We start from the raw sequence: 26362 nt of genomic DNA on the forward strand, positions 1-26362 counted from the left end.
ATTCTTGTATATTTCATACTAATGTAAATAAATGTGTTTTAATTATGTATCAATAGAGTGTTGCCTGTTACTTTATTTTACAATGCACTGTTTCTATAAATAATCAGACTTGTAAGCAGAAAACAACTAAGGCATTAAAAGCACAGTTTAAGTACTTAAGAACCACAACTGTTTATGTAAACTTTGTTGACAGAATTTATGCTAGTAAGAGAGAGAGAAATCTACCGATAGCTTTACTAAGTCTTATGCCGATATTGATATACTGGTGTTGCAGTCTAAATAAATAAATTTTCCAGTGTTCGTAGGCATAAAGCTCGTAGTGCAAAAGGTAGATAAACATAATATGAGCAAGAAAGGTTACAAGAGAAAAAGCGCATATTAGTAATAAAGAATAGAAAAAAGGTATTAATATGTAGAGCCAAATAACACACATATCATTACACTGGCTTGCACACAGATTCATATTCCAGGATCTTATATAAACATCTTATTTCCTAATGAACCCATTAAGAAACTGAGTCTTCAAACGCCTTATAACCAAAATGAAAATCCTTTGATTTTACAAAAAAAAAAAAAAAATATATATATATATATATATATATATATATATATATATATATACACATATACAACATCAAATCAACTATTTAACACAAGCATCAATATATTCTTCCAAGTACAACTTTAAACAACATGAAAAAGTAGCTGCACAGACTCTCTTCAGTTATCATAAGTTAACGGTTATTATCCTATATGAACAACGTTTTTGAAATTTCACTTTTTTACTTCCTACAGAAACTTATTCCTTCTTGAATTCTCATAGGAGAAAGACTAACACAAAAATTTCTCTCTGTATAATAGCAATATAATAAGAATCATGGAACACTGAAGAAAACATGATCTTCATTCAGTGCATCAATAACTTCACTTTCTATATGAAAGTAACAAATTCCACCGAATATACTACTAAACAATTTATCAGCAGTTTCATCACTTCAAAACAACCTTGCTTCTATATGAAAGCTTTTGAAGAGATAACTAAAAAATCATATCAATAACTTTTAAGACTGAGAATCTTAAATAAATTTTACTGGGCCCATTTCTGTAACTGGAGAGCAATGAAGTTCCTTTCCTCTTCAACTGAATTAAATCCTATATGGATTAATGACTACTAATAACTTCACACTTATCTGTTTATACAAGGATATCCTCTCCATCTTCCATTTCTAACTTTTTTTCTAATTTCTGCTCTTCATATATTGAGGACACAGAAACTCCACAGCAGGAAGTTCTCTTCCTGTTTTCTCTATGCTCAGAAATACAACTGAGAAGCTTCCATTTCAGTCTACCATTGTGCACCATCATTATTATCTTCATCACTGTTCTTGAAACCACAATAAATTTCTTTTCATATTGTAGGAAAGCTACTTAATTATAATTTCATTATGAAACTAGCAGAATTTATAACAGTTCTTTTATTTAAATTAAGGGGATATTAAATCCCACATTGTTTTAAAACTGAATAAGAAACTCAAAGATCGGAATCAAAGAGTTCCATGCCGAATATAGTATAATAACTATAAAGGTATCGGCGACTACTAGCGTAAGCTAAAGCACGTAGTCCAAGTACGTAGTACAAACTAGGGCAACTCGTAGCAAAGGTGGGGAAAGTTCTGATGGGTTTTACATTATGGGAAATACTAAGAATTTAGTATTTCCCATAATGTAAAACCCATCTCCTAGGAGATGTATGATGTTATACATTATGGTGGGAGGTCACTACCCAGATCGATTTTGATCTTTATTGAGATCTCATCAGTGAGTAGCTAGACCAAAATAATATTAAGGGTATAGTGAAAAGAACTTATATACTTTCCTAATACGAGTTATCAAAAAGGTGCGTCCATAAATTATTTAAAATAAAGAGCCAATAGGCTTCATTTCGGCAATGTAAACTTTATTTAAATTAAGGGGATATTAAATCCCACATTGTTTTAAATAAGAATAAGAAACTCAAAGATTGGAATCAAACACTTCCATGCCGAATATAGTATAGTATAGTAACTATAAAGGTATCGGCAACTACTATCGTAAGCTAAAGCACGGAGTCCAAGTATGTAGTACAAACTAGGGCAACTCGTAGCAAAGGTGGGGAAAGTTCTTAAATAATGTTTATTACATCGCCAAAATGAAGCCTATTGGCTCTTTATTTTAAATAATTATAACAGTTCATTTTACATCGCCGAAATGAAGCCTATTGGCTCTTTATTTTAAATAATTATAACAGTTCATTTTACAATATTTTGTGCACTGAGATAAGATCATTTAATTATTTTACAACATGAATACATGGATAACTTTCTATTCTCTCATAAGTGACAACATGTTTTTTTTTTATATGTTTGTCTAGGAACAGTACAAACATTTCAGCACTTGACAGCACAATACAAAATTCTAATTACACTCTAATATGTAACTAAATAAATCTATTTTACATCTAAGCAGGACTTCATAGCCAAAAATAAAAATATCAAAATTCTTTGGTCATAACATGCAAAAAGAAACAAATGCAAATGTTTAAGTAACAGCTATACAAAATAGTACTTTATTAACTTAATATTAATCCATTTTTATATTTTTTTAATTTGAGGGATATCTGGATTTTACTAGAAATATCCTATGATAAGATGGGTTTCCCCCCCCCATACATCTGCAGTTATTTAGACATAAGTTTTAGTGAAGATAGCAAATTTATTTGAATAATTTTATGTGGAATAAGAGAGAAATAAGTCTCTTAAACTTCCCAAATCAACTTGCAACTCAGTAAGATAACTTCCCCAAAAGTTATCTTACTGAGTAAGATAACTTTTGAGGAAGTTATCTTACTCAGTGCTCCTCATGATTGTGTTAAATAATTTTTAAGAGGTTAAATAATATTGAGGAAAGTTCTATATGTAACTATCAATTAATGATAGTTTACTGATAGTTACATATAGAACTTTCCTCTCCTCTTACAATGAATATTACATCATGTGTTAAAATTTTCAATTGTTATTCTATTGCATTTTGTCTCTTTAACTGTTTGCATTGAGAATAGTCTTGAAACTAGACTGAAAATGTTGCTCTTAATAAATATTTATGTCCATCATAAGTGAATTCTTTAATTAATTTATTTACTTAGAATGATATATCATGTTGTACTTATTTTGATAGCAAATTTTCTAGCATTTGATACAATTTTGTGTCTACACACACAAACAGTAAAATTTTCATTCAACTAAGAAATCATCATCACTGTATCTTTAAATAGAGGTTATGATTACCTGTTAATCCAGTTTGCAACCTGAACTGTGTGTTTTAAATGTGGACAAATGAGTTGCTGAATGAGTGGTATTGAGTCTTGTATTACTATAGCTTATATATGCAGCCATTAGTTGTAATTAAGGATCCATTATCTTGAAATATATGATCTGATGACTACTTACATTTTAATTGATGTTTAAGGAAGAACATTGACAAGATTTATCAGCATAGTAGATAGCAGACATTTCCAAATCAAACTTCACCTTTCAGTAGTGCCAAATTAATCAAGCTAAAATGAACTGCTCTGTGCCATATTTATATCTTGATGCTAATTCTATTCTTGATCCCTTCCAGACAGATTTCTTTCATTTATGCACCATCTAGTAATGCAGTAGCTACAATGTTGGTGGATGAAAATTCAAATACTGGCTCTTTTTGTTAGTGCAGTTTGTATCAGTAGCTAATTCTTTGCATGTTACCTTTCCTTTATGATATCTACTCATGTACAAATTTGCAGATGGTTTCAACATGAACTCATCAAAGTGTTCCTCATGAGAGTGGGTTTACTTCACTTAGTTGCTCTAAATGCCTCCTGCAGAAAAATTAGGAAACACCAATTTACGTTGTTAAGGAAGGTAATTCTGTGTGTGTGTGTGTGTGTGTGTGCACGTGCGTGCGCACGTGCACACACACATGCTTTGGGCCTCTGAGTAGTTATGGATAATTTGAGCAATTCATATAAAAGTTAACTGTTCTACTATAAAAACAGAAAGCACTGCTGCATACAAATTTTGTGCCAATGCTTAAATATATTCTTCATTTCAACCATATAACTACCTAAGAAACTAGTACTTTTTAAGATCATAAGATCAGACCATTGCTTTTGATAGACTGGTGTTTTCTGTAGAAAGTCAAAATACAGTAATTTCTTGTAAGTTATACTAGAGATTGATTGATCCAGAGCTGTACCATTTAACACTAGTCCTATTATTCATTTAAAATCTTTTTGTTAAAAAACAGTACCTTTTTTCCTAATATATACCAGGGGGGAGTCTGGAAAATTTTGATAAACATCTAGAACAAAAATGATATTAAAGCAGCTGATATAACCACAAGAAAGAACACCAGTTACCTTCATAAATCTGCTATTAGTATGTTCTTTCTTTCTTGTGGGTATATCAATTGCTTTAATATCATTTTTGCCCTAGGTGTTTATCAGAACTTTCCAGCCCCCCCCCTTGTGTGTGTGTGTGTGTGTGTGTGTGTGTGTGTGTGTGTGTGTGTGTGTGTGTGTGTGTGTGTGTGTTTGTGTGTACACATATGCACACACTATGTTGCAAAAAGTGTCTGAGCATCTTCAATGCTATATAAGTATAGATATATGAGCATTAACAGAGTAGACATTTTTTGAAATCAGGATGAGTGGACGAAAAGAGTTGAGTCTGTTCAAACGTGGTATGATATTCAGAGCCCACAAGTTCAGTCATTCAGTCCAAGAGATTTCTTCCAGATTGTACATGCTCTGGTCTACTGTCAGCAAAGTTATCATGAAGTGGAAGCATGATGGAACCACGAAAACCTTCCCCCAAACTGGTGAGACCAAGAAACATGTTGTGCTGCAGCTAACAAGCCTTGATTACATTTGACAATGCCCAGCGTTGTATGGATTGGTGTAAACAACACCATCATTGGACTGTGGATCAGTGGAAAAGGGTCCTGTGGAGCAATGAATCATGGCACACGATCTGCAATCTTACAGAAATGTCCTGTATTGAATGTGAAATTTGGAGGTGGTTTGAACTGGGCCCATTGGTTTATGTGTTTGGACCTTTGAACACTGATGTCTATGATGACATTTTGGACAATTCCGTTATTCCCACATTGTGGCAACAGTATGGAATAGGCATTTTCCTGTATCAGCATGATAATGCACCTTCTCATAAAGCAAGGCACTTAGCTCCATGATTTTAAGACATGGAGGTGGAAGAACTAAACTGGCCAGCCCAAATCCCCAACCTGAACCCTATGAACATCTTTGGGATATGCTGGAATGAAGGTTGCATGCCAGACTTATTCACTCAACTAACACATCAGCTGTACACCATACTAAGGAGGAATAGAAAGGAAATCCAGCAGCAGTTTACCATAACTTAGTGGAGAGCCTGCTCCAAAGGGTAATGACTGTAATAGTAATGAAAGGAGGCCTGACCTTATATTGACAGTAATGCTATAGCAATGGGAAATACAAACAGCTGCTGTCTGCACGCTTTTGGCAACATAGTGTATATGCATATGAAATAAATATGTAATATTTATTATGTGCTTTTCTCTGTTCTAGCCAACACAAGTTGGAGCTCTGTTCACATTCCTTGCGAGGCAAATAGCTAAGCCTGAAAACATCATTGTAGTAAACCGCCTTCTATTTGAACAGGTAGTGATATTAATCGTTATTGAATTTAGATACCTATACTTCTTAATAAAAATGAAATAGTTGTTGAATCTATGACTTTTATAATGCTTTTCACATTGAAAAATAATGTTCCATATTTTCTTTAAAAAATTATAAGGAATAGGCTTAGGTGTGTGCATGCGCATGTGCTCATGAATGTCTATGCTAATTATAAGTAATTATAGGATAATAACAATACTTGTTGATCTGTTGGAGAACATTATCATTTCATTGTGATATGAAAATTATGTAATGAATATTGAGCTTGCTATGAAGCATTATTTAGGAAGAATCAGACATAAAAAAGGGCAGAATCCTCACACTCTCTCTCTCTCTCTCACACACAAACTTGCTTTCATATCCACTTTACCAAATATCTGTGGCATAATACATAACTTATTCATATTAGATTTTGGTTCCTCATTTATTCCTCTGTCCTCTGAAACACACTTCCTCATAACGTATTTCCCAACAACTTCAACCTCCAGCTTTTCAAGAACAATGTCAACAGATTTCTTCTTTATCAATCATTATCTTCACTTCCCACATGGTACTGATGTATGAGGGTGGTCTGAAAAGTTCTTGGCCTAATAATGAAAAAACAAATTTATAATTTTAAAATTATTTTTATTTTTCAACATAATCTCCCTTAAGACTAATACATTTATTCCAGCGATGTTCTAGTGCAATTATCCCATCCCTGTAGTGGTTCTCAGTAAGATCTGCAAAATACCCCTCTACAGCTGCAATCACCTCTTGATTCGAACAAAAAACGCTGACCAGCGAGGAAGAGTTTTAGTTTTGGGAAGAGATAGAAGTCAGAGGGAGCTAAATCTGGGGAATAGGGTGGATGTTCCAACAATTCATGGTGCAGATCCCTTAATTTTCCTATTACCAAAACACCTTTGTGGGCAGGTGCATTGTCCTGATGAAAGATGATTTTTTTCTTCTGCAAACCGGGTATTTTCTCACGAATTTTTTCGTCTAGTCTGTTAAAAGATTGGAACAATATTTCCCAGTTGTTGTTTTACCCTTTTCAAAATAATTAATAAACAAAATGCCTTTAGCATCCCAAAACACTTATGCCATGACCTTTCCTGATGATGGAACTGACTTTGTCTTCTTTGGCGCTGAACAACTGACTTCTATCCACTGTTTTGACTGCTGTTTGGATTCTGGTGTGTAATGGTGAATCCAAGTCTCATCCATAGTAATAAATCGATGCACAAAATCAGTTTTATTCTTTACTTAAATTAAGGGGATATTAAATCCCACATAGTTTTAAAACCGAATAAGAAACTCAAAGATTGGAATCAGAGAGTTTCTTGCCGAATATAGTAAACTATTAAGTATCGGCGATCACTTAGCATGAGCTAATGCAAGTGACCCTAGTACGTAGTACAATATCGGACGATTCGTTGCAAAGGTGGGGTAAGTTCAGATCGCTATTCTTAGGTATTTTCCATAATGTAAAAACACATTTCCTAGGAAATGTATGCTGTTATTACATTATGGAGGGAGGTCACTACCCAGACCGGTTTCAGCCTTTTTTGAGGCTTCATCAGTGAGTAGCTGATGAATGAAGGAGAAGAGTGTCCATAAACTTTTATGAACTTCGAATGAATTTCTTTTGGCGTTAAACATTCTTTTACAAAGAATTTTATAACCGCACGATACTCAATTTTATCCATTTCAAGAGATGCAGACAACACTTTTGCTTCAGACAGCTGTATAAAATAAACTACTTCATAGAATGACTTGCAATTTCACATGGATGCTTATGACAGATGTACCAACTTAGAAAAAAAAATCTTGCCAATAGTATTGCCATCTGTGGTCGATTCTGAGAACTTTTCAGACCACCCTCATACTTATAGATTCTACCTCTCATGGTTTATATAGATATATATATTTATCCCACAGGCAAGAGGTACAAGATCCGATAGCACATCAGGAACATGTGAGAATGTAGATAAGAATTAACAAAGAAGAAATCTGTTGACATTATTCTTAAAGAACTGGAGGTTGAAGTGTTGGGAAACGCATTATGAGTTAGGCTGTTCCAGAGAATTGTGGTAGATAGAATAAATGAGAAAGAGGAGAAGTGTGTTTAATGTGTTTTTAGTTGTACTGAAAAGAAATATTGGGAAGCTGCTGCTCTTGTTTTAACAGGCCCAACAGTAAGTGGAGATGTTTGCCAATTCACAGGAGCAGTGATCATGGAAGTATTTGTAGAAGAGACAGAGTTGAAATGTTGCATCTGTGAGATAGTGGTTGAAGCGAGTCTGTGTGGGAAGGTTCATCTATGAGCTGAATTGCTCTCCTCTGGACAGCATCAAGAATTTTAAGGGAGGTTATAGGTGAACCACTCCAAACGTGTGAAAACAGTTACTTAAGTATAAAGAGCTAATAAGCTTCATTTCGGCAATGAAAACATTACTTAAATTAAGGGGATATTAAATCCCACATAGTTTTAAAACCGAATAAGAAACTCAAAGATCGGAATCAGAGAGTTTCTTGCCGACTATAGAAAACTATAAAGTATCGGTGACACTAGCGTTAGCCAATGCAAGTGATCCTAGTACGTAGTACAATACTGGGGCAACTCGTTGCAAAGGTGGGGGAAAGTTCAGATCGCTATTCTTAGGTATTTTCCATAATGTAAAAACAGCATACATTTCCTAGGAAATGTGTTTTTTAGGTATTTTCCATAATGTAAAAACAGCATACATTTCCTAGGAAATGTGTTTTTACATTATGGAAAATACCTAAGAATAGCGATCTGAACTTTCCCCCACCTTTGCAACGAGTTGCCCCGGTATTGTACTACGTACTAGGATCACTTGCATTGGCTAACGCTAGTGTCGCCGATACTTTATAGTTTTCTATAGTCGGCAAGAAACTCTCTGATTCCGATCTTTGAGTTTCTTATTCGGTTTTAAAACTATGTGGGATTTAATATCCCCTTAATTTAAGTAGTATGAAAACAGTATTCTAAGGATGGGTGGATTTGGAATTTGTATAGGTTTAACAGCTAGGTGGGTGTAAAATAGCTTCTTGAGCAGAAAAGAATGCCTAGTTTTTTTAGATGGTGAGGTAGTTATTGATGTGATGTGTTTGTACTAGGAAAGTCTGGAAGTAAATGTCAGTCCAAGGATAGTGAACTGATCTTATTTGGTGATGTGTGTATTATGGAGGATAAGGAAAGATGAGCTGAGATCCCTTTTACAAGAGAAAAGGCAAGACTACATTTTGGTGGCATTGAAGATGACTAGGTTATCCTTGTCCCACTGAAAGATGGTATGAATATCGGTGTTTTAAGGCACTGGTTGCAGATGATCTTGATGTTTGGCATATCTGGTGAATAGAATGTGCTATCGTTAGCAAAGCTGAGAAAGTTATTAATGTGCTATCGTTAGCAAATTAAACAAATCTGATGGTCTGTGTCTATCTCCGTTGTGGGAAATAGTACTTTTTAAATCTGCTAATCTTTCCTTACGTGTGTGTGTGTACAGTATATATCTTTTTTAGTTAGTAAATTATTGGCCATATTTACTTACATTAGCTACTTAAGTGGTAATTTTAGAATTGTCTGTCATTGTTTATTTGGCATTCTATTATCCTGTACTGAAGATGCCTATGACCTTAGTAAGTTTTTCTCCATTTTTATATTTTGATTATGACAACTCACAATATTCCATTATTGAAACAAAAAGCTGTGGATAGGATTGCTGGTGGAGAGTAGCTCGTTTATGTATAAGAGAAAGATAGTGATAGAAGTGAAAGATAGTGAAAGAAAGAGATGATAGAACAAAGCCCTGAGGCACTTGGATATTTGTGGTAAAGCTTGTAGAGAGGATGCCATCCACCATGACATACAGTGAATGATTGGTTACAGAGGGTAGCATATAATTTGCAAAAACAAGCCTCAATGTTAGACATGATCGAAAACCCTGGATATATGCTGGATATGTCAAGGGTTACAGCATATGTTTCTCTGAACCTTTCCATGGCATGTGGCTAAGCGATCAGCTCTGTTGATCTGGATTGATAGAATCCATAATGGTGATCACTAATTAATTGTTGAGCTTCTAGGGAATGAAGACATTCACTATTAATAACTTTCTCCATTATTTTGGAGAGGTTGAGGTGATGGCAGTTGGACAGTAGGCTTTTATCTCCCTTTTTTGGAATGAATATGTGCTTGCCTCCATGTGATGAGAATAGGTGCCAATAGTATAGAAGATTGAAGAGACAATGGAGGATATATGTTAGCTCTTTAGTTAATATTTGAGTACAATAGGAGAGATGCCACCAGGACTAGAAGACTGTAGTGTCTAGGTTATCTAATATTCTTCTTATGTCAGTTTGCCAAAACACCACAGGAGACATATGGTGATCAGTTGCTGGTATGGAAGGAAGTGATTTGCCTTTGTCATCTATATAGGAATTAGAGGAAAAGAGGAGGTAAGCTTTATATTGGGTGCTGTAACAGTGGTACCATCTAGATGAGAAAGAGGTGGAAACACCGGTGAGCAGAAGTTGCATCTAATGGCATTTTATTGTGAGGAACTAGAAGGTGCAGCTTCCATTTGTGCAAGGGACAATTTTTATGCTGTTGGTCTTTATGAAGTTGTATTTGCTGATAGTCATTTTACATTTATTGCATGCTTAAGCATAGGCTGAGTATGAAGTTAGGATTTTTGATGCATGCCACCTGCAATAAGCTGAATATTTCTCTCTTCAACTGCTTTTATGTCTTCTGTTGAACCAGGGTGTAGAGAGTGGATGAAATTGGGTTGAAGATGAGGTTTGCATGCCAGTGTAGACGATTTCTGTGACTCCATTAGTGAGGGCATCTGGGGTGAGAATAGATGAGGCAGTAGTTGTGCCATAGAAAAGAAGAGTAGTAGTTCCAGAGTCATTCCACTTGGCACCTTTGTAGTATCAAAGGACATTAGGTCGAGAGTGGTCAAAGGAGGGGTGTTCGAATGAGACTAAAAACTTGCACAAGATTGTAGTCATAGTTGCTGAGAGAAGAGGTGACTTCTACTGTTAAAACTGGTTAATAAAAGATCAAGGGTATTGGGAAAGTAGAGGGGATTATCAGGAATTTGTTTAGGTAGATATATGATTTGCATTAGATCATTGCTTATAGCAAAAACTTCTGCATCATGTCCAAATCTGGAATGTTAGAGAAGGGGAGCAGTTAAGAGTTGTGGACATTCAGGTTCTCAACCATCTTCTAGAGAACCTGAATGTCCACAACTCTGAGTGGTTTCAGAGCTTCGAGATCAGTGATGATTTTGGAGAGCAGATAGTACTAAGTGGGAGCCAGAGTAGGTCAAAAGCAGAGGATTAGCATTCTCTAGCAAGCAATGTCACACTGCACAAAACACAGGTGCCATCCCTTTTGGCCAAGTGAATCATGTAGAGTATACTTTGGCATTAAATGTGAACTCTGGTTGATTTAGCTACAATTTGGGAGAAGGATGGTTTGGATGTTTGTAAGTGGTGATAAACGTCATTTGTGTTGGAATTTTTGCCATTGATGTTTGTAAAGTGGATGTGAAAATGATTTTTTTGGTACTGGTATGTTTGGAATATTTTGTTTTGTTTGATTTGTTTGGATGAATTGGTTGTTGAGGAAGATTTATTTTGATTACAGTGTTACTGGCATTGTTTGTTGGCTTCATTTTTAGTTTGTTGCTAGATGAAAGGAAAGAGTAGGGAACATGCAATGGGAGATAGACTTGCAAACATGACACCCATACAGAGAGTGATCAGACTCTTTGCCATTCCATGGCCTCAACAGTGCCTCCTACATACTACTCAGACTCCCTCTCCAGGCATGACCTGGCAGAGTATGTAGCAGTGGGATTATGTGCCAGTTAACTAGGATGCCCTCCTGACTTGTTACAGAGACAGGTTTGGATGCCATAACACTATCTGGTGGACAGCCTGTGTTATCACTATTTTAATGCTGTACCATTTAAAATGGAAGAAGGTCTTGTAGAAGAGGAGGAACGGATGGAAACCAGAAATCCAGCTCTGGAGGCCAAACATAGTTTTCACCACTTCAGCCGCCGCCCCGCTCTCCATAAGCAAGGTGGTGGGGTGTTTCACATGGTGATGAAAGTTATCTACCACCTAGTAGGTCTAGTCAGTATTTCCTCCAACTAGGAAGATATCTGATATCCTTTTGCAGCAAGAATGCTTGCTGCATGTGCTAGAGCAGCTTTTGTGGAAACGGGCCATAACCACAGGAAGGCAAGGGTTGACTTGGCTGGAAGGGACTATATGTTATGCATCCTTGTTTTTGTAACTTTGCATGTATTTTAATGAAAAATTATGAAATACATTGTAACATCTTATTCAATGATCATCATGCGTATCAAGGATTAGGCCCTGCATAGCCTGTTCCGGCCTTACAAGTCATTGTTTAAAAGGATGTCCTGGTTTTTTTTTTCCCCTAATGGCTTGTACTTTAAGGCTTCTTTTGGTAATCTTTCTGTTTTCATTCTTTCAATGTGTTCCATCCATTTATGTTTATATTTTTAAATTTTTTCTATTACTCATTCTTGGTTTAATTCTTTCATAATTTCTTCATTTCTTTTGTGATCAAATAGAACATACTTTGCAGTTTTTCTCATAAACTTCATTTCAGCTGTTATTAATCTTTTTTTTTTTTTTTGTTTTCTTGTCCAGATTTCACTTCCATACAATAGGACTGGTAGGGCTAATGTATTGTATACTTTTAGTCTGGTTTGTTTTGGTACTAGGTTTGGTTTAAATATAGAGTTAATTACATTATTTAATAGTTAAAAATATTATTTTTAAGTATTTTGCGATTTTTACATTTATATCTTTTTCATTTTCATATGTGATCATGCATCCTAGGTAGTTAAATGAATTCAACTGTTCTAAGATCTTGTTATCTATTACTATTTTAGTTCTTGCTGAATCTTGTCCTTTAAAGGCCATAGTTTTTGATTTTTCTGTTGATATTATCATACCATAATCTTTGGCCATCTTATTTAGATCTAAAATTGCTTTCTGTAAGTTATCTTCAAAATTTGTAATTATTATTTGGTCATCGGCAAAAAGGAGGGTGTTTAAGTTCACTGTAGGAGAAAGTTTAATTCCTTGATGTAAATTTTTATTCCATTTTATTATTATTTCATTTAAGTAGATATTAAAAAGAGTTGCATAGAGGGGACATCCCTGTCGGACCCCTTGGTTTATCTGTCTCGTATATGATAGCTCGTGATTTAATCTTATTTGTATTTGATTATTTTCATATATACTTGTTATAGCTTTTAGGATATTATTTTGTATTTTTCTTTCTTTTAATATGTTAAATAATATGTTTCTTTTAACTTTGTCAAATGCTTTTTCAAAGTGAATAAATGCAATATGTGTTTCTAAATTGTATTCTCTTCTTTTCTCTGTTATAAATTTTAGGCAAAAGGCCGGGTCTATACATGATCGTCCTTTTCTAAATCCATTCTGTACTTCTAAAATAAACTTTTTGGAATATTTCATTAGTTTGCTATTTAAGATTCTGCTATATATATATATATATATATATATATATATATATATTGTAACAGGAATTTAGTATACTGATACCTCTATAGTTTTTAGGATCATCTCTATTACCTTTTTTAAAGATAACAATCACAATTGCTTTTTCCATTCTATTGGGGGGAAAACCAGTTGAATAAATTTTATTTAAAAATAATAAGAGTCTTTCTTTGAATCTTGTTCCTGTGTATTTATATAGTTATGAACCTAGCTTATCTTCTCCAGGTGATTTTCCATTTCTTGTTTCTTTCAGGCTGATTTCTAATTCTTCTTTAGTTATTTCCTTTTCATTTTCGTTAATTGTTTGCCAGTTGTCTTTTTTAAAATATTTGTCTGTCCACAATTCTGTGTAGTAATTTAGAAATTCTTCTAATTTCAATTCAGTGTTTAATTTTATGTTTTCTTTGCTTTTTTTTTTTTGTTTGTTTTTTTGTTTTTGTTTGCCAGTTGTCTTTTTTAAAATATTTGTCTGTCCACAATTCTGTGTAGTAATTTAGAAATTCTTCTAATTTCAATTCAGTGTTTAATTTTATGTTTTCTTTGCTACCTGCATTTAAGTGTTTCAAAATTTTATATACATTGGGTTTTGTTTTATATAAATCATGTTCTAAATTAGAAACAAATTTATTCCATGATTCTCTATGTCTTTTTCTGATTTCTCTTTTAGCTATGGCTCTTATTCTTTTATATTCTATTTCATCTTCTAATCTTTTACTGCTTAACCATTTGTGATAGGCTTCTTTTTTTTTTTCTTTTTGATTATTTCTTTGATTGTATCATCCCAGATCTTCAGTTTTTTCCTTTTATTGAATTTTTTGGTCTTTCCTAAGCTTTCATTTGCTGCTGCATTTAGTATCGTTTTTTATATTAAGCCATTCTATTTCTATTTCTTTATTTTGTTTTATTTTATCTAGATATTGGTTAATTCTTTGTTCATATAGCCATTATACATTTGTGTCATTCAGTAGTCTAGTTTTATAAACAAATGTTTCAATTTTTCTTTCTGTTCTTGTTTCTTGTAGCCATTTAGGTGGTAATCTTAATGTTATTTTAATGAGGAAGTGGTCACTACTTATTTTGGTATTCTCTGTGAACTCTAACATCTAACAAAAACTTTGATGTCTTTTCATTTAAGATAAAATAATCTAATATTGATTTCCATCCTCTTGCTGTTCAAGTATATTTATGTATGTCTTTATGTTTATAGAAAGAATTCATTATTTTTAGGTTATAAACTACAAAGTCAATCAATTTTTTGCCATTCCTGTTTAGAGTATGTTCTCAATGTATTCCTATATTATTATTAATTTTCGTGTTTCCAATTCTTGCATTTAAGTCTCCTGCTAAAATTACATAATCATTTTTATTTATTTTATTATATATGTTTTGTAGCTGATTATAAAAATCAATATTATCCTGGTCTCTTCCTTCTTCTGGGGCATGTAAACCAATTATTGTTAAATAGCCTCTATCTATTTTTATTCTAGCTTCTATTATTCTTTCATTCCATAATTTATAATGTTTTAACTGTTTTGGAAGGGAGTTATGAATCCAAATCATGACTCCTGCTTGTGCTCTTTGGTCTCTGTCGACTCCACTGTATATCACATTAAAATTTTCAGTTCTCATAGTTCCTTTTAATTTCTTTTTTGTTTTAATGATTACTGCTATTTTAAAATTTCTTTCATTTAATAATTGGTCTAATTCTATTTCTTTATAGCCATTCCTCTTACATTCCAGTTTGCTATGTGTATTATATTTTGTCGTTTCCATTTTTGTTTTACCTTTTCCATTCCAGGGTCTTTTCCCATGGATTCAATCCGATTATCTTTTTCTGTTAGGTTACAAGTAGAATTGTGTTCTCCGTGTCAGGGGACTAGCCTGACGATGGAATAGTTCAGTGGTAGGGCTGCTACCTTAAGGCTTCTGAACTAGCCTTCTTCCGAATTTAAACCCATAGGAGGAATAGGGTATATTGAAGGAGGAAAGAGTAGATTATAGAAGAATTATAGTAAGGTTTATAGAGTTGTAAGGGTCATAAAATAAGAAGAGTTGGCTGATAAGGAAAGATTAAAGTAAGTGGATCTTCCTCAAAGTAGAAGAAGAGAATAGATTCAGCTAGGGGTCTATGGGAGTGCTGCTTCCCTTACAATCAAGATGATTGTTCCTTATGGCCCTGTTGGTCCACGAGTCCTTATTCAGTATATTCGGATCACCCCACCACACACACACACACACACACACACATACGCATGTGCACACACGTGTTGGGCTCCCCTATCCGCCACCCAGGAATGCGCTCTTTGGGGTTACAGGGTTTCCCCCGAGAGCTTATTCAATCATAAAAAATATTTATTATTCTATCAACAATTTACATAATTGTTAATAGCATAATAAACATTTTTAGCATTAAATTACTATGATGATTTCATTAAAAATTGAAATATTATGTTATTTAGGTGTTGGAATATTTAACTAATCCAGGTGATGAAACAAGGATGGAAGAACGTCAGCAAGCTCTCATGGATCTTCTTCAGGCTGGTGGTTTAGCTCAGGTTAATGAAACTCGCTTATTTGATCTTGTAGAAAAAGCAAAATTGTAAGTATTTGTAAGAAATAAATAATTTTAGAATCATAATGGAAGTTTGTTAGTACTACAAGATATCATTGAAAACATATTAAAAAGCCACTGTTAAATAGTGTATAATTTCTGATTTGTTGCCTAATTAACAGCCATGCAAATTACACTTCTTACATACTAACATAGCCTACTTGATTTTTCTCATTTAGGAATTTCTTCTCTCCAAGAATTTATTGGAGAAAGGTGATAGGGACAGTTTGTTAAGGTCAAAGCTAGATAATTGGGAGATGACCTCCCTATAGACTTTTTAGGAATGTGGAGAACAACTGAGGCTTCTGACATAATGTTCAATCTTCAAGTTCTCTGGATACAACCTGTTGGTAGGTAACTACCTGGGTGATGAGCTGGTGGTTTGGGATTTAGCTGATTGTATTCTTATTGATTTAAACCAAAACGAAATGATGGTACAACATGATGGCTGAGACATAGCCTAATTAAACAATCTTGCTGTTATTTCCATCAGGCAACCAGGGGGGAATAGCAAAAAGTCATTGACTGTACAAATTCCAACTCATCAGCAAAATTCAAGAGGGGAGTCATAGCTTGAGAAGTATCAACAGAAAAGAACTGGCAGAAATACTGGAAAAAGTACGATGTTAACACAGTTGCGATTACCAAGGTGATATTATTCTAAATTACAAATACAAGATGTTTTATACAGGCAGTAATGAACACGAAAAAGAAGGTGTAGCTATAGTGTTCAACAGTAAACATGAGGATAATCTTCTTGGATGGCAGGCAGTATCATGTAGTGATGTGGGTACACATCATAATGGGGAGTGGAATAGTTAGCAAGCCTCATTTGTACATATGACCTATTGAAGATTCCATTAAGGAAGAAGTGAAGGAATTTTGGAGTTATTAGAGAAGACAGCTGACATAAAGAAACAAGAAAAGTTGTTCCTTGTTGGGGAGAGATCTAAACATCAGAGTAGAAAATGAAAAGCAGATATATATATATATATATAGAGAGAGAACTGTTTTGGGAAAATTTTGAGAAAACAGTAGTGCTAATAATTAGTAAGTGTCTGCTGGATTTCTTTTCAGGACATGCACTAGTCATTATTAACACCATGTTCCAACATAACAATGTACTCAATAACGTAGTCAATGAGACTTTTCTTATCATTGTGTCTTCTGTGCATGATAGCAATATCTTTAAGTCAGTTCAGGATATGAATATACAAGAGATTTGAAATAGTGAGTGATCACTATTTCATTTTGAGCAGGATGGTTAAATGTGTTTAAGAAAGCTTTAAAAACAAAGTTGGGCAGCATTCAGAGGTGAACTCTAGATGTAGATATACAACAATTATTGGTGAAAAAAATGAATGAGTTTGAAAACAATAATCAAACTTTGGAGAAACTGACAACCCTGAAGATACCATTGGTTCAGCCAGAGAGGTATATGCTGTGAAGGATCAACAAGGAAAGAAAGTTAAAGAGGCAGTAATGGAAAAGAAAAAAGCATATCAAAAGTTCCTAGCAAATAAGCTGACATCTGCTTGGAGAAAATAAACTAAACAAAACTCATGGTAAAACTTTGGCGAGATTGTCAAATATAAAATTATGAAGGTGGCAGAATGTTGTCAAGGCTGTAGACAAATACAAATGGAGGAAAGAGTATACTGTACAAAGAAGCAGAGATGACAAATGTGGCATGAAAAACTAGATAAAGCTATCAAAAGCCTTTAATGTGGAAAGGCAGCTGTAATAAATGATATTCTAGCAGAAATGTTCCAATATGCACATGTAAAAGTTTTATAGTGGCTACACTGCATAATTAGAAAGCCTGGCGAGAAGGTCAAATTCTGAGTGATTTGGTTCGAGCTCTCATAGTTCTCATCTATAAGAAGGGAAATAAAATTGAATGTGAAAAATTTTTAAAGAGAAGTTTTTAGAAGTACAAGGTGGGTTCGGACCAAATAGAGGTAGTCGTGATCAAATTTTCCCTTTAAGACAAATAGTTCAGAAATTATGGGATATAACCATGATCTGTATTTAAGTTGTACAGATCTGGAAAAGGCATAAGATATTACCTGGAAGGGAAAAAAAAAAATGTTGTTCGAAATGCTACAATTATACAGTGTAAATGGCACATTATATAAAGCAGTATATAGTCTGTATTTGAGTTGTGAGTCAGCAGTTAGAATTGAAGGTGGCAGGAAGATGGTTTGATGTCAAATTAGGTAAGAAAGAATAGTGTATATTATCTCCACTGTTATTTTTTAAAAATTTTAATAGAACATGTGACATGGTAATTGAGAGAGAAAATGTTGGATGCAGTAAAACACTAATGAAATTAACACAGATATTTTTATTGAAAGTAACAGTATATTATTAGTGTACAAACAAGCAATTCTTTGGATACAAATCAATTACAACGATTGGTTAACCAATAATAGTAAGGGCCATGGACTGTATAACAAAAATATCAAGTATATAATAAATAGCTTCTGATATTTACTTAAGATGTTATTATTCCAAACTTTTCAGAGAGAGGTAATTATTCCAATTTAAGTTAGGCCATTGTAAATGAAAAAATTCTCAAATATTTCGGTCACATTTCAAGACGTGAAAATGACATGAATAAACTTATCAACTAGGGCAAAATGGAAGGACAAAGAAAAAGAAGATGCCCAAGACCAAGACAGTTGGACCAGATCAAAAAGGAATTGACCACCGCTGCAACAAAAGACAGAAAGAATGGAGGGACATTGTGGCTAGGGTTACAAGTCCTCAGACATGAGGAGACCGAGCAAGAAGAAGAAATTAGGTCAGTGTAACAGGGATTCAGAACTTTGAAAAGATGTTCACATTTAAAGCTGTTTCTATGGAAAAGGCAGGCCTCATTCCATGTAAGAAAGAAAGAAAAGCAGCATGTAAAAGTAGCTAATCAAGAAAGTGGCAAAATATTCTAAAGGCTATTGAAAAAGCCTAAAATTGGAGGAAATAGTACTACTGTAAAAGGAATCAGATGATAAAGGTCACATGAAAACTGAAGATGTATTTTAGATGTCTGGAGTAATGAATCACTTTAAAAGATGGCTAAATGAACTAAAAATGTTGGTAAAATTCTATATTCATTTATGACAGTGGACCAATGAAAATGCTAAAAAATTAGGGGAGTGACCTGATCACATCAGTGTATGAGCCATTAAAAATGAAAATATCAGGAATAATCATGACGCTGTTGGCATTCAGAACTGCCTGAACAGAGTTAGTCTTGGGTGGTTGGGGGGCCTTAAACAGAATGGGAGAGAAAAGGTTAGCAAACAGGTATTTGATGCTAGGATGGCAGTAAAAGATCCAGAAGTCCATGAACTATGTGGAGACTGATGCAATAAGAAGTGCTTTAGATTAATTTGGAGGCAAATTGTCGATGAGAAGTTAGTAATAAACTAAGCTTTGCATGTAGTATTATCACAGCATTTCGTATACTCTTTACTAAGCAGAATAATTTTTATTTTTTATATTTTTATATCACACACACATACACACACAAGAAGTTTTAGATCTACAGCATAATAGATGCCACATATGTAGGCAATATACATAGGATTGTATGTTCAAAACAGTGAAAAATTTTAAAACTGTTAAAAAAAATCATGGAAATGTTTAATATTCATAAAGAGAATTATCTTTGGTGCAATAATTATTAGATGATCACTTGCCTAGGTATATAGTTTGATATCTTAAATTGGTGTGACCTACAAAATAATAGTTTTATTTCTACTAGCATATTAATAAAATTATATGTTATCCTAATCTTTGATGTATTTTTGCTGATCCTCTTAAGATTAATGTTAAAATATTATAGATCAATAACTGTAATAAAAGTCCATGATCATATTAAAGTTCTATCAGGTAACAATTTTTTCATTCTTTCCATACTTCAGCTATCGAGTTTGTGAATACCTCTATGAAAAATACCGGCAGTATGACAAGATTTTAGCTTGCTATTTACAAGACCCTTCTAGGAAAGTAAGAATCCTTTTTCTGTAATGTTTTGCCATTTGTTTCCAGTTTCTCTGAATTCTGTAGTTTGCAATAAAGTTTCAATATAATATAATTACAGTAGTGAACTAATTAAAATCTTCATTAAATGTCCTACATAAATGTATAAAATTTTCATTTAATCTTTTTCTTCACTTTAATGTGTTAGACTCAATGGCTGGTTACATCCAAGTAACTTAGTGTCATATAAACCTAATTAATGCTTATCATAAAGCATTTCATTTTATCTGCGAAGATACATTCTCATGAGCTGAATATGTTCTCTGACTGATATACCACATAGTGATTGGGGGAGGGGGGGATCAGATAAAAAAATCTAATTTTTCTGGTAAAACTGTCATGGGGTCACTTAAGGATCAAAGCAAATTTGCCTCCACGTTGCCTTTCAGGAATGCAGAGAACCAACTGAGGCTTCTGACTAATGTCCACTCCTCACCTTCACTTGGTGTACCCCATTAGTAGGTATCTGCTAGGTACTGAACAAACAAGGATGGGCCAAACTTGGAACTTAGCCAATCAAATTGTAATTTCTATTGGCTTAAACCACGAATGTATATGATGGTACAACATGATGAGATTTCATGCTGGCTGGGGCATTGCCCAGTTAATCAGGGTCATGGTTGTTTTCATCAGGGAATAAGGGCAAACAGTGAAGAGTCAGTTGCTGCAACAAGCTCCAACTTAACATCTAGAAGAAGAATAAACCCAACATCAGAAGCACTGAACATAGGAACCATCAATATAAGAAGCATTAGTGAAAAAGGAAATCAAACTTGCAGAAGAATCGGAAAAGTACCAAATTGACATTACTGAGACAAAGAAGATAAAAATAGGTGAGATCTTACTAAATAATGAGTATGGGATGTTATATTTGGGCAATAATGATCAAGGAAAGGAAGGAATAATATAGCATTCAACACCAAACATGAAGATAAACTTCTTGATTGGAAGGCAATTTCAAGTAGAGTTATGTGGCCAAACTTCAAAATGGGGAAATGGAAAATGAAACTTATTTGTGCTTAAATAAGTTTCATTCATTCTGTGAAGAAACTTCTGTGAAGTTTCTTCATTAGAAGAAACTTCACAGAAGTTTCTTCTAATGAAGAAGTGGAGATATTTTTTGAGTTATCAGAACAGGCAACTGACATAAAGAAAATGAAAAAAGTGGTCCTTGTTGGAGATCTGTACAGCAGAGTAGGAAATGAATCCCACCAGGCATATACAAACATTTTGGGAAAATTTGGAGAAAAGGACAAAGCTAATAATAATGGTAAGTATTTACTGGGATTCTTCTCAGGGCATGGAATAGTCATTACTAACCCCATATTTAAGCATTAGGTTGTGCTCTAGCTCACATGGAAAGAAGACACAAGAAATAAGAAAAGCCTCACCTCATTGACTTCGTCATTATTGCTAGTGATATCAGCAATGGTTCAGAATACAAGAATGTACAGAGGATTTGAAATTGGAAGTGACCATTACTTAGTACTAAGCAGAATAAAAATGGATATTATTGAAAAGAAAAATACGTAAGAAAGTTTTATAAAGAATTAAAATTAATCAGCTTTTACAGGTAAATTTTAGACTTGACTATACAAACATTATTGAAGGAAAATGAAACAAATTAAAAACAAGAACCAAGCTTTGGAGTCTCAGTGGCATATGGTGAAGTTGTCTGCAAAGATAGAAAAATGAGAACAGTATGGTGGACACAAGAAGTTAAGAAAGCAGTCCTGGAATTTTTAATAAGCATACCAAAAGTTCCTAGCAAATAAGCTGGCAGATGCCCTGAAAGAATACAGAGAAAAATGTAAGAGTACTAAGCTACGTATAAAAGTAGCAAGGCAAAAGTCATGGGGAGACTTTGGTAAGAGTATGGAAAATAAATATCAAGAGGTGGCAAAATGTTCTCAAAGCTATTAAAGAAGCTTAGAAATCGAGGAAAGAGTACTATAAAAGGAATCAAAGATGACAGGTAGAAAAAGCTGTCAAAAACTTGAAATATGGAACAGAGCTGCAGTAGATGATATTCGACCAGAAATGCTTAAGTATGGAGATGTAAAAGTTTTGTAGTGGCCACACTGCATAATTCAGAGGGCCTGGTGAAAAGGTTGAATTTCTGATGATTTTAGTAGAGCTCTTATGGCACTCATTTATAAAAAAAGGGAATAAAGCTGAATATGAGAATTATAGAGGAATTTTTTTGCCAGCCTGGTTGGCCGAGTGGTTAGCATATCCACTCTCCAGCTAAAAGGCTGTAGGTTCGAATACTGCCATGGGCATGGATGTTTGTGATTGTCTTGGAAAATATTAGTGGTGGTGAAGATGATGCGGTTGGTGGATGAGGTTGGGTGGTGGAGATGGAGAGTTGTAGAGTAAGTGCCCTCCCTTGATGAGTCTTTGGACTCCCTGGAGGTGTCAAATAATAATGATGATAATAATTAACTGTTAAGATTTATGCAAGCATACTTGAAAAGAAGTTGAGAAGGATTGTGGAAGAGAAATTTGGAGAAGAACATGCTAGGTTCAGACCAAATGGAGCTTGTCAACATCAGATTTCACTTTAAGACAAATAGTTGAGAAATCAAAAATATGACCAAGATCTGTACCTTAGTTTTGTAGATCTCGAAAAGGCACATGACAAGGTACCCAGATAAAATCTTTTTAAAAACACTTCAATTGTATGGATTGAATGGAACATTATACATAGTTCATATTTAAGTTGTCAATCAACAGTTGGAATTGAAGGAAATACAGGAAGATGGTTTGATGTAAAATCAGGGGTAAGATAAGGATGAGCATTATCTCCACTCCTGTTTATCATCAGTATTGATCACGTTATGAAAGAAAGTGGCATTAGGTATATTAGAATTGGAGATGTCAAACTTAGCTCTTTGCTTTAGCAGATGATGTTTGTACTCCTAAACACATCTAGTGTAAGTATCCAGGATTCTCTAACTAAATGGAATAACAGCTGTAACAAATTTGGCATGAAAATCAGCAGACCCAAATTATGAAAATAGGCAGGAGCATAGAAAACTTCTGCACCATTCTGAACACAGATCCTATAGAACAAGTAAAATATTTCAGCTATTTAGGCACAGTTTTTAGAGAAGATGGCAGGATAAATCTGGAAATAGACAACAGAATAAGCAAAGCTGGTATGGTGGTTAGCCAGCTAAATAAATTTATATGGAATAAGAGAGATATTAGCCGAAACACCAAACTTGTAGTATACAAGATAGTGTTAAAACCAGTTTTAAGTGATGGATCTGAGAGTTGAGTTAGAAATAAAGCAGTTGTTCAAAGACTAGCACAGATATGAGGGTTCTGAGAAAAATGAGAGAAGTGAACTGATGGCATCAATGGCTGGAATTGATGGAATCATATTAAAAATGAAGATATTAGACAGGATCTTGACATTATTAGCATTCAATAATGTGTCAGTAGAGGTAATCTACTGACACAAATTCTATTTAATTGGTATGGTCACTTAAATAGAATGGGTGAGGAAAGGTTATCAAAACAGGCGTTTGATGCCAAATTGCAGGAAAGAGACCCAGAGGTAGTAAGATCAAGGTCTGGATTGATTTAGTCAGAAGTGGCTTAGAAGCACAAAATGTTAGATACGACAATATTGGAGACTGATTTGGAGGAAAATTGTTGATAGGAGATTAATAATAATGTAAACTTAATGATGTAGTGTTGTAATAGTGACCTGAACACCCCTTGGAAGTATATATAAGAAAATGATAATGATGATGAACTCTATCATGCTGTTTATGACATTAGTTAACTCGCTTTCAGTTGAAAACCCTTTGTAGATCTTTATTGCATTCTAGACAGCTTTCGAACCTGTGTCTTTCCTCTCAATGGGCACTTGTACTTTTTAGGAGTGTAGAAGCTCTTATAAAATTTTCAGTACAGTATATTTCAATTTTAATATTTTTTTTTATGCGAATCCCATCGATAAAATGAATCCATAATGCATCATTGCCATTAGGTAAATTACATGTTAGATAATCCACAAGCCTAATTTAGAAACTAAACATGGAATAACTTTCCAACCATTCAGACTTCTGATAAATAGAATGGTGATCTGATATTGGACTGTGAAATTTGTTTACTGGTTAAAGATATTTGTAACCAATGCTCACTGTAGGATTTGAACTTATAGCCTGCTGACTGGAGCACAGATACTATGCACCTGGCCAAGTAGACCATCTTACTGATCATCATCAACATCTTTCTTCAGTCCACTGCTGGACAAATGCCTCTCCATGCTTCTTCCATTTTGGCCGATCTTATGCATCTCTCCACCATAAATGTCCATAACATCTTTTTATCTCATCATACCATTTCAGCCATGGTCTACCTGGTTTTCAATAACTAGTTCTGGGTATTCATTCTGTTGTTCATTTTGTCCATCTGTTGTCAGACGTTCTTATCACATGTCCTCCCAGCACCATTGTTGCCTTTTATTACTGATGCAATGTCCATTACTTTTGTTTGCTTTCTTATCTAAGTATTATTATTTTTATATATATTTTATATATAAAATTTTTTTATATATAACTGTATTGTTCCCAAAATGGCTTTCCTTGTTTTATTGTGTTGTTTTGAGTTTCTCTAGGTGTATTTTAGTAAGACTCCAGTTTTCACTACCATAGGTCATTGTTGGAAGTAAACACTGGTCAAAATTTTTTCTTTTTCTTTTTCTCATAAAAATTTATGAGCTCAATTTTTTTTCTCGCTTTACAACTTCTTTTCAGACATTTCCAATTTACACTGTTTCTGTGTGTGTGTGTGTGCATGCATGTGAGCATTTGAATCCCTATCAGATCACAGAAATGGAGTAAACATTGCAAAGGTATTTCAAGCAAAATTACATGACATCAGAGGAAATTATTCTTAGTTTTCCCACATTCCGTATCTTGTTTACAATAGGATAAAGCAATTCTGTAATCTTAAGAATTCAAAGTAAGCAAGTATTGTAACCAATACTTATATCTCCCTTGATGTAAGTAATAAATGAATTTAGATGGTGGATTAATTTCATTGCCTGGAGGTCCTCTGCTTATCTTCAGTTTGTTATATCACTTAATCATCTCCTTTTACATCCATTTTTAAGCTTTTTCAATAGCTTTCTGCACATTTTGTCAAATAGCAGTCCTCCCATGACTTTTGCTTAGCTACTTATCTTTTCATTGCCACCTTATTTCCCAGGAACTCTCAATGTGATTTCTGGATCACCTCTTTAACGTTTTGAGTTCACTGTGAAGTTTAGATATTTCTATCTTATAAACAACTTCACTATGCCTTGGCTGCAATCATGGTTTGCTTCAGATTTTGCCACAAAGCCTCTAATTTTGTTCTGTTTTTCAAACCTTCATTTTTTTTCTCCAATAGTATTTATATATTTCAGCCTACACTTGTTTTCGGTAGCTATTCAAGGTTAATTGTTTTTAGAACTTTTGTACATGTTTTTCTTTTCAGTATATATTTTTATCATGCTCAAAACTGTTTGAATGATCACTTCTTATTTCATATCTTCCATATGTACTCTTGTATTCAACTAGTGTGAAGATACTTCTCTTTTGTCTTCTCCTGTATTTATGCATATCTTTATGTTGAACATTGGATTAATAACTAGTCCATGTAATGAGCAGAAATCCATCAGTTACTTTCCATGATTAATTGCTTTGCCTTTTTCTGTATGTCCGGTATTCATTTCTTAATCTGTTTTTCAGATATTCAAGATTTTTAGGAGTGAGGAGGATGGCTTTAGGATTAGAGCTGGATACCTAGAAAGAGACTTCCACATACATAGCCTGTAAGGAATGGAGAGAACTATGCCTTTTTTTTAGGGATTACTGCTTTTTACCTAATGAATTACTAATGTTCAATTCTCACCTAATATTCACTCTCAGTTTTTCAAAAACAATTCGTTTAAAAAATCATTTCTAGGATACTTCAAATTATAAATCAAAAGAGCTGCAAATACTACTTTTATGTTGTTGGGAGTGATAGAAATATTGTGCTGCCATAAAGCACATTATTGTAGTACATTTGCTTCTCTATTCATTCATTCATTCATTCATTGTATTCTTGATGAAATGTACACCTTTTTTTCTGTATTCTCCTGCAGACATGTTTTCCAAACAGCCTCCTTGTAGATCACCTGATCACATTTATAATGATAGCTATGCTTTAATTACTGCTTGGTTATGGAGGATACTAATGATGGCGGTGAAGTGACCTTTGCCATGCTATGCAGTTTTGTTTCTTAAAATACAAAAATGTAACTGCTAGACTGTCATTAATTTCAATTGCATCCTAGTAGATAGGCTTATACATTGGTTACT

The 26362-nt window shown here is 33.9% G+C and overlaps 1 protein-coding gene across 1 annotated transcript in view; it reads left to right on the forward strand.

Annotated features, from left to right (window-relative positions):
* Window positions 1-26362, forward strand: part of Vps8 (vacuolar protein sorting 8) — a 519719-nt gene that overhangs the window by 354741 nt on the left and 138616 nt on the right. The window contains exons 26-28 of the mRNA XM_090395104.1: window positions 5642-5734; window positions 15799-15938; window positions 19880-19964. Of these exons, the coding sequence (XP_090251230.1) occupies window positions 5642-5734; window positions 15799-15938; window positions 19880-19964 (318 nt within the window). The remainder of the gene's footprint in view (window positions 1-5641; window positions 5735-15798; window positions 15939-19879; window positions 19965-26362) is intronic.

This window comes from Typopeltis vanoorti, chromosome 7, assembly GCF_054136105.1.
Source record: "Typopeltis vanoorti isolate ZY-2024b chromosome 7, IOZ_Tvanoo_1.0, whole genome shotgun sequence".
NCBI lineage: Eukaryota > Metazoa > Arthropoda > Arachnida > Uropygi > Thelyphonidae > Typopeltis > Typopeltis vanoorti.